This window comes from Rana temporaria, chromosome 9 (genome assembly GCF_905171775.1).
Source record: "Rana temporaria chromosome 9, aRanTem1.1, whole genome shotgun sequence".
NCBI classification, from domain to species: domain Eukaryota; kingdom Metazoa; phylum Chordata; class Amphibia; order Anura; family Ranidae; genus Rana; species Rana temporaria.
In genome coordinates, this window is record NC_053497.1 from 137831904 (window position 1) to 137844830 (window position 12927).

A 12927-nucleotide genomic window follows, 5' to 3' on the forward strand; every position below is an offset into this window, starting at 1 on the left:
ATTTGGCACCTTTCAGGGGGGAGCAGACACCTGTGTAATACAGGTATTTGCTCCCACTTCCTGGTATAGATCACTGCGGTGATCGCGTAAGTCACCGCGATCACCATGTCTACACTGTCCGCCCCCGCTTTCTTCTGGGAGACACACAAGCCCCCAAAGACAACAGGGACCAGTAAGGATGCACAGCGCGACTAGTGCATTCGCAGTAGGGAACCAGGAAGTGAAGCCGCAAGACTTCACTTCCTGATTCCCTCACTGAGGATGGCATCGGGGGCAGCCAAGAGCCGAGTGACTGATCGGCTTTGGCTGCCGACATCGCGGGCTCCCCGGACAGGTGAGTGTCCATATATTAAAAGTCAGCAGCTGCAGTATTTGTAGCTGCTGGCTTTTAATATTTTTTTTTAGGTGGACCTCCGCTTTAAAGCTCAAAGTAGAACTCTAGGCAAAACTTTTTTTTCCATTTTGGATAGAGAACAGAAGCGTTATAACCCCTGTAAGATACATTTTTGTCATCTGTGTCCCATTGGTGAGATTTACCTTCACTTTACCTTACCTTCACTTCCTGTCCCATAACCAAACAGGAAGTGAGAGGAAATCCCTGAAATTAGGGGAATTCCTTGGGGACCCCTAGTGTCCCTATTGGAAGATTTTCTCTTTCACTTTCGATGATAATGGTAAACAGGACAAATAGAGAGGATTAATCTCCCTAAGGGGGGCACAGACAGCAATAAAAACCTGAGAGTTGTTCTATTCCACTCTATCCAAAACTAAAAAAAAAGTTTGCCTTTTGTTACACTTTAATTGAACAAGCTGAAGTTATGCCGCGTACACACGATCGGAAATTCCGACAAGAAAAGCCCTATGTGAGCTTTTGGTTGGAAATTCTGACCGTGTGAATGCTCCATCGGACTTTTGTTGTCAGAATTTCCGCCAACAAAAGATTAAGAACAGGTTCTCTATTTTTCCGATGGAAAAAGTTTCTATCGGAAATTCCGACACGCAAAAAAACACGCATGCTCCGAATCAAGCAGAAGAGCCGTACTGCCTATTGAACTTCATTGATCTTGGCTCGAACGTACGTCTTGTACGTCACCGCGTTCTTGACGGTCTGAATTTCCGCCAAGATTTGTGTGACCGTGTGTACGCAAAACAAGTTTGACCCAACATTCCGTCAGAAAAGATCCCCGCTTTTCTTGACAGAATTTTCGATCGTGCATTAGAAGTTGATTGGCTACCATGCACCAGATTTTGCACTCTCCAGTTTTAAGTAAATCAACCCCAATGCCTCCCTCTCTTCTCGGCTTTAAAACATACAGGGAGGTGTCCTGTAATCCACAGATCTCGGCAAGGTTGATAACACTGTACATGGAATGCGATAAGTGTTTTTCTGGCAGTATCGACAGACATTTTTTTGTATTTATTGAAAAGATATAACAAAACATTTTCACTTATATGTTTAACAGACCAAAATGAAGTAAATAAATTCATTCTTAGAGTTTACAGATATATTAGGAAGATGCGTTTTTTTTATTCCCTCAATGCCTTAATGATTTCAGGGTGGGGGTGACTGCCCGGAGATGAGCGTGGGTGCCATCAAGATGGCCTTGGAAGTTTCCCACCCTGGATCCTTCATTTACGTTTTTACAGATGCCCGTGCCAAAGATTTTCGGAAGAAACAAGAGGTTCTTCAGCTACTGCAGCTCAAGCAGTCTCAGGTTAGTACATCTGGCATTACAGTTTGTATATTCAGGGTTTCCCAAATTTCCTTATGGGCCTTGTGTACATGAACTAGAGCAAAGTGGCGCAGGAGTTGGAAATAGCATCCATTAGGAAACAAGTCAATGACATCAGGAGATGAGATCTGGAAATAGGATTGTAGACTGAGGATCCCTCACCCTCGGCTCATGTTCATTCAGAGGAGTCTATGGTGTGGGAGATCTAATTGCAGTTGAATTGGGGGGCCCTGCTATGATTGATTACACTACCGATTCCAGCTTTTATTTTTGTGGAACAGCTTAGTAGTAATCAGATAATTTAGCGGTTATGGGCATCCAGTTTTCCTCAGTCTGGGTTTTGAATCATGTATCCAGGTTTCAGTTTTCCTAAAACCCAGACACATTATTCAGACATTAATGTAGCTCGGAACAGGGCCTGACAGGAGGGTGAGGGGGCACTATGTGTGCTGCATTACTATTCTCTTTAGAGTGCCCAAAGGTTTGGTTTGAAGAAAAATTGGCAACCGTAAATGGAAATCTGTACTGAAACAAATATGGGGCTGTCCTTACTGACCTCTAGTTGCCCATGTTAATCCAATGACTTCAGTACTGCCTAAGTCACTGATAACCAGTGTGTAGATTATGAGTTCCGATTTGACTTGCTGCATGCTTGCCCTAGGTCAGTATTTCAGATGGGTACTGAAGTCATATATAAACAGGAAACTAGCATTTTGAGAAGGAGGTGAACTGTGGCAGCGCACATGTTTCTTCTAAGTTTCCTTATTAGTATACCAAGCATGTATCTGTATAGGCTCTTGGCTTGTATACCTTTTTATCTTTTGATGGTTTGATTGTTTGGGTAAATTTTGTTAAATGACGTCCTTTCTCTGCAGGTGGTCTTCGTGCTTACAGGAGACTGCGGAGACCGGGCTCACCAGGGTTACCGTGTATATGAAGAGATCGCAGCCACCAGTTCAGGACAAATATTTCACCTGGACAAGCAGCAGGTTAATGAGGTAAGTGACTCCATCCATTTTAAATGACACTTTACACTGATCTGTATGACCGTCCTTGTAGTCTACATCAATTACCCCAAAATCTAAATTTTGTGAATCAAACAGTATAACACACAGGTGGAATTCTTCAGAAAATTATAACACAAAAATTACACTTTTTTGAGTCACAGTGATTTTTTTTTCAGAATTTTTATGGATGTTCTGGATAATTTGTACAAACAAGAGGTTATCATGCAGAATGTGTCAAATAACGCTTATATTGCAAGAATGATAAATACAGTATGTGCGGTTCATCTGATAATAATTTGAACTCCTAACGTAATAGTAATTGTTAAGCATTGATGAACAGTTGGACCATTTTACAGTTTAACATTTTAACAATTATAGATTCCTTGTCAAAAAGCCATTCTAACGGAGTAGTTTCGAGTATTTTAGAGTATAATAAAATAAGATATAAAAAAATAATAAAATTAAGCAAAAATATAAAAAGAAAGAATAAAAAAAAGAAAAATACAAAAGGGAAGGAAATAACGACTGAAACTGTTGTACCTATGTGTAAAAAAGTGTCATAACACAATAAGGAAATATTACTTCGGCCACTTATGGATCTTATTGGGTTTTTTTCTGCTGTCTATGTCCCTCCAGGGGATTTTACTTCACTTTCTGGTTTAAAGAAAAATCAGTAAGAGGAAATCTCTTCAAAGTGAGAGGATATCCCCGCTTGCACAGTTGTCGCTATTGGAAGATTTCCGCTCAATTTTGTTGCAGGGACAACTCAGAAATTTAGTATTTTCCATTATTTTATCAATACAATAGTCATAAGGACCAAAAGTGAGGGGTGGATCTGATTCAACCACATTCTTCATGAAAAAAAAGTTTGGGCTTTACACACATTTTAAAGTACTGTATATACTTGAGTATAAGCCGAGGTACCTAATTTTACCACAAAAAAATGGGAAAACTTCTTGACTCGAGTATAAGCCTAGGGTGAGAAATGCAGCAGCTTCTGTAAGCGGAAAAGAGGGTCAACAATGCCCATTTGCAGCTTCATTGTGCCCAACCTCACTGTGCACATTGCAGCCTCCCTGTGCCCGAGTCAGTGTACCTGAAATTATTGACAGGCTGCGGGCATCCATTCATTGTTTAAAAGTCGCGGTCTCCTCCTGGTCCCTTCCGTGATAGGCGTTTCTCAGCAGACACAGTTCCGCCTATCATGGACGTTCTCTCATCCTCGGACTCAGTTTCCCAGCAGACATTGTGTTCAGTGTTCCACCAGTTACGGGTGTCCTCTTGTACGAGGATGTAAGGACGTCTGATTGGCGGAACACTGAACACATTGTCTGCTGGGAAACTGAGTCCGAGGATGAGAGAACGTGCGTGATAGGCGGAACTGTGTCTGCTGAGAAACGTCTATCACGGAAGGGACCAAGAGGAGACCGCGACTTTTAAAAAATGGACGCCCGCAGCCTCTCAATAATTTCAGGTACACTGACTCAAGTATAAGCCGAGGGGGTATTTTCAGCTTTAAAAAAAGGGCTAAAAAACTCGAGTATATACGGTAAGTAAAAAATAAAAGGAATTAGATCCTCAATGTCTGCTCCTTTGACATTTTTAAAATGTTGGATTTCCCTTCACTAGCAATGACATGCTGGAGGTTTTAACATGTCCTCATGTCTAAAAATGGCTTTACATACACTTTTTTTTTTTATCACTTTCACACTCTATACAAATGTTTTGCCTTTCATTTCTATTTTAAACTGAATGGGTTGTTTTAGAGCAGGTTCACACACAGGCGACCCGACTTTGGAGGCGATTCGGCAAGGCGATCTCAAGGCGTCTTGAGAGGCAACTTGCAAAATGACTTCAGTATTGAAGTCAATGCAAGTCGCCCCGAATTGCCTCCAAAGTAGTACAGAAACCTTTTTCTAAGTCGGAGCGACTTGCGTCGCTCCTATTAGAACGGTTCCATTCACTACAATGGGACGCGACTTGTCAGGCGGCTGTATCGCCTGACGAGTCGCCCCAGTGTGAACCGGGTCTTACAAGGTGATTGTTTACAATCACTTTAAGCTCACTGCACCAAGTATCAAAAACATGAATCAAACCGAGACAGAAGTACAGTTAAATCACACTTGTTTAATAATAATAAAAAGGTAAACAGAGTAAGCGTAGTCAAACAAGCCAGAGTTCAGTAACCGGATCGGGTAGTCGGCCAAGCCAATGTCAGAGAGCCAGAGATAAACGTATCAGTTCTACAAGCAGGATCCGGGGCCAGAAGGAATGCCAGCCGAGCAAGCCCACAACAGGAACACAGGAGAAAGTCTCTGTGATGTTGACAAAGGCGAAGGCAGAGATGAAGTGAGCTGGAAGGCTTTAAGTAGGCAGGACTGACGAGCAGGATCATCAACAGGTGAGTCACTGTGGAGAGATAGGAGCTGGCAATTAGCTGACAGCTGAGCGGCCAGCTCAGAGAAGGAAGGGCTGAGCCCAGCCCTGACACCAAGTAAAGAAATATTTGTCAAGGGCAGGTCCTTCTACTTTTGCTTTTAGGAAAATCACTGGAATGGTCCATCTCGGTGTCAATAATATGCCAAATCCTTATAATGTACTGTATATAAATGACCTGAATTTTTTTTTTTACTTACTTTAAAGTGTGTGTAAAACCAAAACTTTTTCATGAAGAATGTGGTAGAATCAGAACCTTTTGTACACTGAGCTTTCCAGTGAATGGCTATGCAGGGGAGGCATGTCAGGACAAGTCTGCTCATTGGAGGAGAACTGACCACAGTGTGCTCTCTTGCTTAGTGTGGTCAGTTTTTGAGAGAAAAGGCAGAGGGGAGGGACTGGCACGAACTGGCATTTTACACAAAGGAAGTGATAAAAAGAAAACGAGATACCTATTTATACAAGTACATGGTACAAAAGGCGCATATCAGGAATATGAAATGTTGGGGTAACAAACACTTTAAGAACAGTGCTGGGGTCGCCTAAAATTTTACCCCAAGCTCGTTGCAGACTTTTGTAAAATGCAAGCTAATCACAAGAGCAGGCGATATGCAATGTAAAAAGCAATATACCGCTTATTGCCATGGCTGTGAAATTTTCTGCCAGTTTGTAAAACCATTACCTGGCTGCATAACTGAAAGATAAAAATAATAAATAGAATTACATTATCAAACATTTTGTAGCAAGTCCACGTGCTATATCAAAGTGAAGTTTTCTTTCCCACGGGCTCTTAAGGAGGCTTTTTGCAGTTAGCTATGTCTATAAGCGCTCTCCTCAGACCAATTATAAGATGGGAAATAAGCAATGTTACATATCTCAATGGATTTATTGTCTAGTGTCAAAGCTCTGTCAATTTTATTGCCGTCCTATGAATTGGGAGACACAGAGGTCTTCAGATCTCGGCCTTTGCACCTATTTTGTTGCAGGGCTACAAACAGTGGTGCTTTGTGCCCACATCAATAACAGGACCTCTCCTACATGGCCCACATCTGTTTGCTGTTTATGACAGAGGGGAAGCTGAAGCCTGGATGTCTCCAACATTCTGGCTGTGTCTGCCCCATCTGGCTATAATTACAGACAGTGCCCTAATTCCATCACACGGTCACATTATTGTGCTGAATAATCACATCCGCACCCCCCCTCCCTGCCACCACCGTGGGATGACTTTGTAAATTTCCCTTTTTTTTTTCATTTATTTTAAGAAAAGCAATCTTGACGCACTTAATTCTCTTTAAACATACTGGCGCTTTGAGTCTTGGTTTATTTTATTTGTAAGTTGATGATCAGACTGCAATGTCACCCAATCCCCTTGAGTAAATAAATCACTGATTGACAATATGGGACAATTAGAATTATAAAACAATTAGTGAACAATTCATAGTCTAATTAAAATTCAGAATATTGTTTTGTATAGTCTTTTCAATATTTTTTTGCATATACATGTAAATAACCATATCAGTGTATGTTATTGTTTTTAATAAGAAGTTTGCTGATAATATATGAAAATAGCAATTTTTTGCTCTTTATGCAGGCAGTCTCTGCTTTCCGCTTTGAGGCCTGGTTCACACCTATGATTTTTTTAGTGCATTTTCAGTAACACACTACAGTCCATTTAACATGGTTTATTATGGATGTAGTTCACATCTGTGCATTTTATGGAAAGAAGCCAGGGATGTTTTTCAGTTTTTTTGTTCCATAGACTTCAATGGATTAAAAATGTCTATTGAGAAACGCAATATGCACCTGGAATATGCAACCTGCATAGGTGTGAATCAGGCCTCAGTGTTTCATTACTGCATCTTCTCATAAGGCAAGTACATGAGTCGGCTGTCTCACTAAATGCACTCTCTGTGTGGCTGGTATCACATCAACAGCTGTTAAGCAAGGGGGTAGAATTAAGATGGGTCGAATACAGAATGTCGTCTAGTGGTTAATCATAGGTGATGATACAATCAAAATAACATGACAAATTAATTATAAATAAATAAGTTACATGAATATATGTATAAATAGCAACCTTATAAATGAATAATTAATACGTGAATAAATAATAAACGTGCAAATAAGTAGAAGTCTCCAGCAACAAGTTCCACAGGTATGCAGGCTCTCAATCAAACAAATAAAAGCTCCATAGTGTAACACTGATAAACGATTTTAATAAATAAAAGCAATTACACTTACAGCAGGCTTGTTTAAAAACGGCATGTAGCGTGTAGTTAAGAATGTCTCTGTTCTCGGCCGCGAGCAAGAGATGACGTCACCACCGGCTCTTCCTCCTTACGCGGCTGTGCATGCCTCTTAATCATTGGATCTTTTTTCACGTTATTTTGATTGTATCATCATTTAATTGGTGATATCTTATTTTACCATCAAGTGGTTCTTATTTATTAATAATAATAATAATAATAATGTTTACACTTATATAGCGCTAATTACAGCGATGCCGCTGTGTCTAAGCGCTGATAATGGTTGTCATTATTACCCAACTCAATGGTACTCACATTTACATTATTATCACTCGTTTTTACCCCCCTTTTTTCATCTTGTTGATTAATGGTGGGTGTTGTTGATCAGGAGTGACACATATATTTCTGGCTGAATTGATTGAACATTTGGACTGTGACCTCAGCAGGAATTTAAGATATTTTCGTTTTTTAGTTCATTTTTGTTATGTTATTATCTTGATTATTAGCAAGCGCCATTGCCCTCCCCCTATATATCAATCTTGCTAAAGTGGCTCTAATGCCAAAACAGTTTTTAAGAGTAGAGAATGGCTAAAGTGCCAATTTTTTTCTGTATAATGTTGGGAAGATTTATCTTCAATTCCTGTCCTGAAGACTCAACAGAAAATCTCTCCAAAGTGAGGTGAAGTGTTAACTGCTACAAAAACAAGTGTCTATATGAGAGAATTTCCCCTCTATTCCTGGATGAAAAATTAAATAAAAAGACTTCTGACAATGCAAAAAAATATTTATTGTTAGAGGTCTCTACTTCAGAGTTCAGACCTTAAAGCCCAACTCCAGGATATTGGCAACACATTTTCAGAGTGTGCTTCATCTCCTGGGCACTGTCCAGGGAGAATGTCTCTATAGCATGGGTGCTCAACCTGTGGCTCTCCAGCTGTTGCAGAACTTCAAGTCCCATCATGCCTCTGCCTTTGGGAGTCATGCTTGTAACAGTCAGTAGCTTGCAATGCCTCATGGGAATTGTAGTTCTGAAACAGCTGGAGAGCCACAGGTTGAGCACCCATGCTCTATAGAGTGTTCTTTCTGTGGGCTTTGCCAAAACTGGGGCATGTGCTGGAGGCCCAAGAGCTTTAGCTGCCTGGCTGGAGTGTATATCCAGGAGAAGTGGAGATAAAATGTGTCTAGAAGTAGCATCTATAAGGTATCTTCTTTTTTGAGCAGCTGGGTAGAAGCTACTGCTGATCAATGCATTATCAAGGATTCATTGCATAGTACATATCAATATTTGGCTGCTATTGGAGGTTCTAGGGCAAGATCGATTAGAGAGAGATCCACTACAACTTTAGTAAGGCTCTGGCCAGCAATTATCTAGAACAGTGGTCATCAATATACTTTTTTATATATATAACAAATGTTATATATATTTTTATATACATTTTTTATCTTTTTGATTTTAATTTGTATACATTTTTACCTTCACTTCAGTTGTTAATTACGTAAGACCTTCCACTTTAATGGGAGGAGTCTATATGACCCCTGGGAGGTCCTCCATTGTCTGCTCCGTGGTGCACATGCATGGGTGTAGGTGCGCGTGTATAAAAGGGATTAATTGAGGGTAGTACACTGCTGGGCTCTGATGAAGAAGCTTTGTGCTTTGAAACGCGTCAGCCGGCAGTGACCCTCTTCAGCTCCTCTATGACCGCTTGGAGTATGGTTTGGGTTCTATATGCTGCGATGTATTTCAGTTATCTTGAAAACCTGGCCTGTTAGTGGGCACTGAGGACAGGGTTTGATGACCACTGATATAGAGGATGCTATTAAAAAACCTGCTACTTTCAAAATATTAGTTTTTTTTGGGGGGGGGGGGGGGTTCCCTACCTGTAAACCCTCTGTCCTAGAATTGAGTTAAAGGGGTTGTAAAGGTTTGTTTTTTATTTTCTAAATAGGTTCCTTTAAGCTAGTGCATTGTTGTTGTTTCATTTACCTTTTCCTTCCATTTCCCTTCTAAATGTTTTTTTTTTGTCTGAATTTCTCACTTCCTGTTTCCCCTCAGTAAGCTTGTCCCCGTTCTGGCTGGGGGTTAGTCAGTGTGCTCGCCCCCCCCCCCCTTGGGACTACATCCCTGCGGGGAGACTCTGTCAACCCCCAGCCAAAATGGCTCGGATGATGGGGGCAAGCTTACCAAGGAGGAACAAATAGTGAGAAATTCAGACAAAGAAAAAAAAAACATTTTAGAAGGGAAATGGAAGGAAAAGGTAAGTGAACCAACAATGCACTAGCTTAAAGGAACCTATTTAGAAAATAAAAAACAAACCTTTACAACCCCTTTAAGCAACAAAGGTAAGCAGACTAAAGTGAATGGCACTTAAAGCGGAGTTCTGGCCACAATTTCACTTTTTAAATATAAATACCCCTGTAATACACAAGCTTAATGTATTCTAGTAAAGTTAGTCTGTAAACTAAGGTCCGTTTTGTTAGGTTGTTAGAGCATTTAGACACTTTATAAAATAGAAATTGACTGGGGACATCTTAAGTGTGGGCATCATGAAGCCAGACTGTATGACTTCCTGGATTTCAGCCTTGCAGATCTCGCACATGCTCAGTGCTGCACAAGCAGTGTAATAGGTTTCAGATCAGGTTTCAGCACCTGTACTGTCCAAGTCACATGATTCTTCGAGACTGGGGAGTGCACAGACTCCTGGAAAGTTACACCCACTACATTCCCAGGAGTCTGTGCGGTGTAGGTTAGGAAGCTTAAGTACCCAGGTGCAGGAAGTGGGAAGATTAACTATTCTGCCTAGCAACAACACTTTGAAGGCATCTAAAAAAAAAAAAATTTCTTAAAGGACTAATGACATTTTTTTTAAACTACTGATGTAATGTTATATTTATGGGTGGAACTCCACTTTAACTTATTTTTCTTATTTATATCTCTGCACTATACACCAAGAACCAGACCCTTAACTGGAAATTTAGCCTGCCACACTACATAGGGGTATTCTGCATCACAACACGAGGGGTGCTATAAAAATATTCCAGCAGGAATCTAAAGCCTGATTCCTAATCCAAGAAATATTCTGATGTTCTGAATTAGTGGTATTTGTTTTGCAGTCTTTTATTGCAGTGCTCTCCACAAGGCCTTTATTCATACTCAGCAATGTAGTACATGCTTTGGACATGCTAGAATGACTCTTAGTCCCTAGTGACATTTGTGCATCACTTTTCTCTATCCCAGGTGCTTAAGTGGGTTGAAGAAGCCATTCAGGCCTCTAAGGTTCACCTGCTGTCAACTGATCATGAGTCTGGAGGTGAAAGGCAATGGAAGATTCCATTCGACCCAAGCCTTAAAGAGGTCACCATATCCCTGAGTGGACCGGAACCTGTTATCCGAGTCACTGATCCCACAGGTAAGTCTTGCATACTGCTTTTACATAACCTAACACTTGTTTTGTGTGTGCAACTACGCCTTTATTTAAAAATAAATATTCCCGTGAAATATTGCCTAAAATGCATTAAATCGGCAGTATACTGTTTATGCTGTACCTTTTTTCATATTAAAGATTTTGCCATGGTCTGCTTAACTTATTCTGTTATTAAAAAGTCTAGGTTCACATCAATGCGGGCTAAGCATGTTTTCAATGCATTTTTACATGCAGTTTTCCATCTTTTTTTCTTGCCCTGGGGTGTATGGAACTTCTTCGCTATGTTACCGAGGGCAGTGTTTTTCCTAGGTGATGGTCTTGTCAAAAATCGTTTCCTGCATTCCGGACAGGTATAAACTCCAGTCGTATCCTGTTCGCTAGGTAGACGATCGATACAGGCCAGGCAGAAATTGTGTCCACATGTCAGAGTTACAGGATCCCGATAAACCTCCAGACAGATGCAGCAGTAGAGGTCATCTTTTAAGTTGCCAGATGCCATTTTTTGGCTTCCAAATCCTCACCTTTATCCCAGAGCTCTCCCTGTGTGATCTCTTCTCTCCCAGACAAGACTGGGCACTATACGCTACATGAGACATGGCGACTTTAATCATGTATCATTTCCTCTGCAGTTTCTGTATTTTAATCAGCTGGGTTATTCTAATATGTTTTGTCTGAGTGCCATTTTATCTCTGTCAACTAGGAAACTGTACAGTATGATTCTTTGATTGAAGTAAAAATCCCTGTAGTCTCTATATTCGTTGTCTTGATTGTATTGTTATAATCTTCACCCTGGACTTGGTTACCATTAGTCGGAGAAAGGCTCTGACTCTCCCTATTTCTATCCTGGCAGGAAAAGAGCTGTCTGTGGGCCAGGGCCTGGAAGAGCTGCTCAGTATCCCAAATTCGGCTCTCGTTTTAGGACTCAAGCCAACTGTGCCTGGAATATGGGTCATCAAGGTAATGTTGTCTAATGGGAGCTAAATTCTGCTGCAGAAAAGTGTATGGATAAGATATGTATTTCTCAAAGTTGATAAACACACACTAGAGCCCTGGGATTCCTTAACAAGGAAGATTTCAACATAAGTGACCAACTTAAGCCTTCTATGAAACTTAATGTGATAATGGACTCTGTTTTATCAGCTTCTTAGCAGTGGCATAGGGTCTAATGAGGACACAAGTGTCTAGACAAGGTTATTAATGTGTAGTCATGATTGGGTGGTTACAGCTGATAAGAAAACATTTCCCTCCTCATTGGCTTCCAACCGGAGCAGGGATTTCCAGGTCATCTCTCAACTACATTCCGAATGCCAGGATAAGCAGCTGTTCACTAGTAGCAGCCCAATGCCTTAAAGGGTCACTTTTTACAGTACTGTTTTCTGAGTGTTTGGCAGATACTGAAGAGCTGTATAAACATCAGTGGAATAGGAAGCAAGAGTAAAATTATTCTCAATGAGACAAAGACAGCTTTAAATACTCCCTTTAGTGTCAGAAATTAGAACATTGTTGATGGAGTTCTGATTTAACAATTAATGTTATAAAAACCTTAATATTTGTGTCTGGACCCAGTGCACAGTAGTTAAGCCAATCCCTATATCTATAAATGTTTGACGATTAGAGCTTAACCACTTAAGACCCGGACCTTTAGGCAGCTAAAGGACCTGGCCAGTTTTTGCGTTTCGGCACTGTCGCTTTAACTGACAATTGCGCGGTCGTGCGACGTGGCTCCCAAACAAAATTGGCCTCCTTTTTTTCCCACAAATAGAGCTTTCTTTTGGTGGTATTTGAGCTTCTGTAACCCTCAAGCGCCCCTTAAAGCCTATTGCATATCTAAAGCCACAAAATACCAACTTAAAGGATATCTACACCTAGGAACAAATATGTAATAAATTGCAGCTTACCAGTCCTTAGAGACGAGATGCCGAAAAAAGCCGAACGTCGGTGCGGCTCTATACAGCGCATGCTCACCGACGTTCGGCTTCTTTCGGCATCTTGTGACGTGATGTATGCGTCGGTCGGATGCCTGTCCATCAATTAGGAACGCCCATCCCCACCATCGTACCCGGAAGTGGCGGTGAGAACGCAT

The 12927-nt window shown here is 40.9% G+C and overlaps 1 protein-coding gene across 1 annotated transcript in view; it reads left to right on the top strand.

Annotated features, from left to right (window-relative positions):
- The window catches only part of HMCN2 (hemicentin 2), a 345628-nt gene that overhangs the window by 64357 nt on the left and 268344 nt on the right, over positions 1–12927 (top strand). The window contains 4 exon segments of the mRNA XM_040325278.1: positions 1557–1715; positions 2609–2731; positions 10658–10829; positions 11695–11801. Of these exon segments, the coding sequence (XP_040181212.1) occupies positions 1557–1715; positions 2609–2731; positions 10658–10829; positions 11695–11801 (561 nt within the window).